The 7500-nt window shown below is 37.6% G+C and overlaps 1 protein-coding gene across 1 annotated transcript in view; it reads right to left on the reverse strand.

Annotated features, from left to right (window-relative positions):
* LOC128703086 (uncharacterized) overlaps positions 1-7500 on the reverse strand; it is a gene marked incomplete at its 3' end in the record, with an annotated part of 189671 nt that overhangs the window by 5807 nt on the left and 176364 nt on the right. Inside the window, 3 exon segments of the mRNA XM_070088039.1 lie at positions 338-434; positions 2763-2847; positions 4958-5056. Coding sequence (XP_069944140.1) covers positions 338-434; positions 2763-2847; positions 4958-5056 — 281 coding nt within the window.

Raw genomic sequence — 7500 nt, forward strand, 5'->3', positions numbered from 1 at the left:
TAAGGCTGGATATACTCTCTCGTCCAATATCCTCGTGGTGGGGGTTTATAGGGCCCCCTGACAGCTGACACCGTATCGAACCCTATAGCGTGTCCAAATGTCAGTATCTAACAAATTACATCGGTTTGCCTGCGGCCAACAGTAACAGCCTGATTGATCAGGCTCTGATCCATCGCGAGGTCTGGTCATTGACCGACCCGCGAGGGCGTTGACCCCCGAAACAATCTCAAGGAGGATTCTAACCCACGGCAAATCAATGGTTGAAGTAACAGAAGAGTTGTACCCAGTGTACCGTGCTGTAACTTACGTGGTGTCACTTGGCTGTTGCTACACTTACCTTCGTAATCCCAGAGACCGTAGAAGGGTTGCCCTGCTGGACCGTCAGGAGCGGGGTCGTTATAGAAGGGCGCTGTCACGTTCATCTCCACACCAGCCTGCAGGAGTTGATCCTGGATTAGTCAGGCACTCATGGAGTCAAATTCTGGATCAGTCAGGCACTCGAGTCCCATTCCTCAAACCATACCATCCCTGCCAACATCTTCCCCTCAACCATACCATCCCTGCCAACATCTTCCCCTCAACCATACCATCCCTGCCAACATCTTCCCCTCAACCATACCATCCCTGCCAACATCTTCCCCTCAACCATACCAGCCAACATCTTCCCCTCAACCATACCAGCCAACATCTTCCCCTCAACCATACCAGCCAACATCTTCCCCTCAACCATACCTTCCCTGCCAACATCCTCCCCTCAACCACACAACGCTATATAAGATACAGATGAGAAGACTTCTCACGGAACTGAATCTAACAGAAATAAAACTGTGAAAAAACTTGTACAGAGGAAAGACTGAGAGGAACCTTCTCATTGTGGAGAAGAGATAAGGACGGGAGGAGGAGGATTAATTAACAATAATGGCATAACAGACACCACGGGTTACAGTAATTACAATACAGGAGAGAAATGGTCGGTGAATTCAAGTCAGAGATGCGAAACAGAGGCGAAAATTCACGAGAGTAAATGATTCTATCTTTCGTTGAACAAACATGTGGGAGAGATGAAAGGTTTAACGTGATAAACGAGACACTACCTAATACATTATTAAGTGACTATCTCTGACAAGTGTCCATGATAAATGTAAAACAAAACAATGTAATCGAAGACTAAAATTATATATATATAAAACAAGACTAAATAGTCTATGAAATATAACGATATAAAAAGACAGAGGCGGCCCCGGTTTAGAGCGCTTCACTTTACTGTGTCTCACTAATGCAGCGGTTTTCAATTAAACTCATTCTTCATTCATTCAGACTTCCTACAATATATTCAACACTATCAGCTAAGAATGAAAATATTTTAAGGTAAGTAATGTGTGTGTTGTATATGCATTTTTTAGGCCTAGCTATATTGTTCATTTAATATGATAGTGTAAACATGTTATCAGGGTTTTATACGCATTTGAAAGTGAAAAAACTTTAATTTTATAGCAATTTTCACTGTACAGCAGCAGCCGCCGTATAAGCGGGGCCATCCTGTGCTTTAAAATAAAACAGAACTTAAATATATTGTTTGTACTTACTGTATTACTCCTGTGTCTTACTCAGAGCATGATAGTTGAGCATGATAGGTGAGCATGAAAACTGAGCATGATAACTGAGCATGATAACTGAGCATAGCTGAGCATGATAACTGAGCATGATAACTGAGCATGATAGTTGAGCATGATAACTGAGCATGATAGTTGAGCAAGATAGCTGAGCATGATAACTGAGCATAACTGAGCATGATAGCTGAGCATAACTGAGCATGATAACCGAGCATGATAACCGAGCATGATAACCGAGCATGATAACCGAGCATGATAACCGAGCATGTTAGCCGAGCATGATAACTGAGCACGATAGCTGAGCATAACTGAACATGATAGCTGAGCATGGTAGCTGAGCATGATAGCTGAGCATAACTGAGCATAACTGAGCATGATAGCTGAGCATGATAACTGAGCATAACTGAGCATGATAGTTGAGCATGATAACTGAGCATAATAGCTGAGCATGATAGCTGAGCATGATAACTGAGCATGATAGCTGAGCATGATAACTGAGCATAACTGAGCATGATAACTGAGCATAACTGAGCATGATAGCTGAGCATAACTGAGCATGATAGCTGAGCATGATAACTGAGCATGATAACTGAGCATAACTGAGCATGATAGTTGAGCATGATAACTGAGCATGATAGTTGAGCATGATAACTGAGCATGATAGTTGAGCATGATAACTGAGCATGATAACTGAGCATGATAACTGAGCATAACTGAGCATGATAACTGAGCATAACTGAGCATGATAACTGAGCATGATAGCCGAGTATAACAGAGCATGATAGCTGAGCATAACTGGGCATGATAACTGAGCATGATAGTTGAGCATGATAACTGAGCATAACTGAGCATGATAATTGAGCATAACTGAGCATGATAACTGAGCATAACTGAGCATGATAGCTGAGCATGATAGTTGAGCATGATAGCTGAGCATAACTGAGCATGATAGCTGAGCATGATAACTGAGCATGATAGCTGAGCATGATAACTGAGCATGATAGGAGAGGGACTCCCAGGATGATAGTCTGACTACAGTAACAAGCAGGAGGTAGTTACTCCAGCAGGAGGTAGTTACTCCAGCAGGAGGTAGTTACTCCAGCAGGAGGTAGTTACTCCAGCAGGAGGTAGTTACTCCAGAACACAGACCTCGAAGCCCTGAAGTGTAACTTCTACTGGCTGGCTGGTCAACACTACGTCATCCCAGGTCGTAGTGATGTAGTAACGGAACACTCTGTTGAAACAGTATTACTGTTAATGTACTTGTGTGAAGGGTATTACTGTTGTTCTTGTGTAAAACGTATTACTGTTGTTCTTGTGTGAAGGGTATTACTGTTGTTCTTGTGTGAAGGGTATTACTGTTGTTCTTGTGTGAAGGGTATTACTGTTGTGCTTGTGTGAAGGGTATTACTGTTGTTCTTGTGTGAAGGGTATTACTGTTGTTCTTGTGTGAAGGGTATTACTGTGGTCCTTGTGTGAAGGGTATTACTGTTGATCTTGTGTGAAGGGTATTACTGTTGTTCTTGTGTGAAGGGTATTACTGTTGTTCTTGTGTGAAGGGTATTACTGTTGTTCTTGTGTGAAGGGCATTACTGTTGTTCTTGTGTGAAGGGTATTACTGTTGTTCTTGTGTGAAGGGTATTACTGTTGTTCTTGTGTGAAGGGTATTACTGTCGTGCTTGTGTGAAGGGTATTACTGTCGTTCTTGTGTGAAGGGTATTACTGTCGTTCTTGTGTGAAGGGTATTACTGTCGTTCTTGTGTGAAGGGTATTACTGTCGTGCTTGTGTGAAGGGTATTACTGTTGTTCTTGTGTGAAGGGTATTACTGTTGTTCTTGTGTGAAGGGTATTACTGTTGTTCTTGTGTGAAGGGTATTACTGTTGATCTTGTGTGAAGGGTATTACTGTTGTTCTTGTGTGAAGGGTATTAATGTTGTTCTTGTGTGAAGGGTATTACTGTCGTGCTTGTGCGAAGGGTATTACTGTTGTTCTTGTGTGAAGGGTATTACTGTTGTTCTTGTGTGAAGGGTATTACTGATGATCTTATGTGAAGGGTATTACTGTAGTTCTTGTGTGAAGGGTATTACTGTTGTTCTTGTGTGAAGGGTATTACTGTTGATCTTGTGTGAAGGGTATTACTGTGGTGCTTGTGTGAAGGGTATTACTGTTGTTCTTGTGTGAAGGGTATTACTGTTGATCTTGTGTGAAGGGTATTACTGTTGTTCTTGTGTGAAGGGTATTACTGTTGTTCTTGTGTGAAGGGTATTACTGTTGTTCTTGTGTGAAGGGTATTAATGTTGTTCTTGTGTGAAGGGTATTAATGTTGTTCTTGTGTGAAGGGTATTACTGTCGTGCTTGTGCGAAGGGTATTACTGTTGTTCTTGTGTGAAGGGTATTACTGTTGTCCTTGTGTGAAGGGTATTACTGTTGATCTTGTGTGAAGGGTATTACTGTTGATCTTGTGTGAAGGGTATTACTGTTGTTCTTGTGTGAAGGGTATTACTGTTGATCTTGTGTGAAGGGTATTACTGTTGTTCTTGTGTGAAGGGTATTACTGTCGTGCTTGTGTGAAGGGTATTACTGTCGTGCTTGTGTGAAGGGTATTACTGTTGTTCTTGTGTGAAGGGTATTACTGTCGTGCTTGTGTGAAGGGTATTACTGTCGTGCTTGTGTGAAAGGTATTACTGTTGTGCTTGTGTGAAAGGTATTACTGTTGTTCTTGTGTGAAGGGTATTACTGTTGATCTTGTGTGAAGGGTATTACTGTCGTGCTTGTGTGAAGGGTATTACTGTCGTGCTTGTGTGAAGGGTATTACTGTTGTTCTTGTGTGAAGGGTATTACTGTTGTGCTTGTGTGAAGGGTATTACTGTTGTGCTTGTGTGAAGGGTATTACTGTTGTTCTTGTGTGAAGGGTATTACTGTTGTTCTTGTGTGAAGGGTATTACTGTTGTTCTTGTGTGAAGGGTATTACTGTTCTTGTGTGAAGGGCATTACTGTTGTTCTTGTGTGAAGGGTATTACTGTTGTTCTTGTGTGAAGGGTATTACTGTTGTTCTTGTGTGAAGGGTATTACTGTTGTTCTTGTGTGAAGGGTATTACTGTTGTTCTTGTGTGAAGGGTATTACTGTTGTTCTTGTGTGAAGGGTATTACTGTTGTTCTTGTGTGAAGGGTATTACTGTGGTGCTTGTGTGAAGTGTGTTATATTATATTTTCAACATGATATCAAATAATGTATTCCATATCAGATACCATATTCCCCCTAAGATGTCAGATACTATATTCCCACTAAGATGTCAGTTACTTTATTCACATAGTATATTTCCGAGTGTGTCAGAGATACGCACCCTTCGAGAGCGTCAGTCCATAGTTGACTGATGGTGTTGTCAGCTTGATCAGGGAGCAGGTCAGTCAAGTTGATGGGCTGGAAGTACTGCAGTGCGTGGCTGTGGAAAGCATGCAAACCATGTTACCATCTCTGTTCACATCACAAAGCTTTATGCACTACTAAGACAATTTTCACAATTATATGCAAATTTCCTTTTCACCCTACATCATAATTAGAGAAAACCGTTTATCTACCAATTTTAAGCAATATATACATATATATATAAATATATATATATATATATATATATATATATATATATATATATATATATATAAATATATATATATATATATATATATATATATATATATATATATATATAAATATATATATATATATATATATATATATATATATATATATATATATATATATATATATATGCAATAAGATCACAGTAAACAGGTGATTTCAAAATATGCAAAACAACCACTCTGAAAGAGTAGAGAAATTCCAAGCGCTTTCGTGACTACTCACATTATCAAGGAACTATGAAAGTGAAGCATCCAAGGAACCTATATAAGGGGTCGGCCAGCACCTCACTATCAGATCCCACAACGGTTAAACACGTGACGCGCGGCGAGCCAACTTGGATAGGTCCTTTGCAAAACTCACCCCCAAGCTATTTATTTGTCCAGTGTATTATTAAATTCTTCCCAAATTCTATTAATTATAAATGGATCTAATTTATATAAACCAAAGGAAATATTCATATTATTGTCAAAACTGCTTTTTATGAAACAAGATTCAATTATATTCCTGTCGACCATGGACTTGCTTGATACTACTTTCTCAACTTTTTGAAAATCAATTGGATGGTTAAAATCTCTTACATGAATAAATAGAGCATTGGAATCTTGTCCAGTTCTAATGCTATATTTATGTTGTTTTAATCTTAGTTCGAGATTTTTACCAGTTTGACCGTAATAAACTTTATCGCAACTTTTACAAGGAATCTTATAGACACATCCATCAGCATTTTGGGGGGAATTCTTAATCAAAAGTTTTTTTACTGTATCAAGATTTTTGAATACAACTTTAATATTAAAAGTCTTAAGAAGAGAAAGCATATCAACCAAGTTTTCATGGTAAGGGAGAACCAACATATTTTTAGTTGAATAAGGCTGGTTGCCCTTTTTTGGATTATAAAAAGTGTTCCTAGCAACTTTAAAAGATTTATCAATTACATTTCTTGGATATTTTAAATCATTACCTATTTCATAAATTTTGGATATTTCCTCATCTATGAACTCAGGACTACAAATTCGTAAAGCTCTCAAAAACATTGATGAGAAAACAGACAGTTTGACTATCTTGATGCGAGGAATAATAGTGCACATAGGAACAGTTATTTGTAGGTTTTCTGTAAATTTTAAATTTGAATTCATTATTACCCTTAATAATTAAAACATCTAGAAAAGGCAATGAGTTATTTTCTTCAAACTCAACAGTAAAGTTTATAGAATGGGCTAAGCTATTTAATTTTCCAAGAAAATGGTGTATATCTACATTTTTGGGCATAAGACACAAAATATCATCAACATATCTGAACCATTTAGCTCTGTTAGGGAGGATTGTGTTAAGCAACCTTGTTTCAAAAAATTCCATGTATAGGTTACTAAGAACAGGTGAAAGAGGATTTTCCATTGCCATACCAAACTTCTGAGTGTAAAACTTATCATTAAATACAAATTTTGCATCAACAATGCAAAGTTTAATAAGTTTAATGATAGTAGGAACTGGCAATGGTAAATCATAGTTAACGAGTTCTTCAGATAAGAAACTTAATAAATCATCAACAGGAACTTTCGTAAACAAGGAAGTAACATCAAAACTAACCAAGTTAAAATCATTTAAGTCAGTCAAGGAGCTTAATTTATCAACCAAGTCTATGTTGTTTTTAACATTAAAGTTAGAAATTTTGCCAACAATAGGGCTCAAAATATCAACAAGCCATTTGGATAATTTATATGAAACTGACCCTATGGAGCTAATAATTGGTCTGACTGGATTCCTGGTTTGTATTGTGTTTTTATTGAGTCCATACATGTAAGGTAAAGATATATAGATTAGTGGAAGAAAATTGTTTGACTAATTCATCTTTGCCTTTCCAGTAGAAGTTTTATTGTTTTATGAAATTTACTGTGTAGCAGTTTCTAAGTTTCTAAGTTTGAAATAAATTTCAGTATCATCTCGGTTATTCATTTTTCTTGGTATTCATTTTCTTTCCATAATTACTATTGCATTTATTTTGTCTGCTTTAGTAAAACAAATTTTGTTATTAAGTGTATCATAAGACTTAAAGAATCTTTGAGGGCAATTGGGAATGTTTGGTTTAACATAGAGCTGTATACCATTCCTTTACTAATATTAATTTCATCAGAGGATAAATCAGAAAGAATTTTCAAAGTTACAAAAGGCTTTTGCAATTTCAACATTATTAAGTTATAAGAGTTGCAAAACTTAGGCCCCAAAACCTAGAGCAGCAGTTGTATGTTT

Source organism: Cherax quadricarinatus, chromosome 23 (assembly GCF_038502225.1).
Source record: "Cherax quadricarinatus isolate ZL_2023a chromosome 23, ASM3850222v1, whole genome shotgun sequence".
NCBI lineage: Eukaryota > Metazoa > Arthropoda > Malacostraca > Decapoda > Parastacidae > Cherax > Cherax quadricarinatus.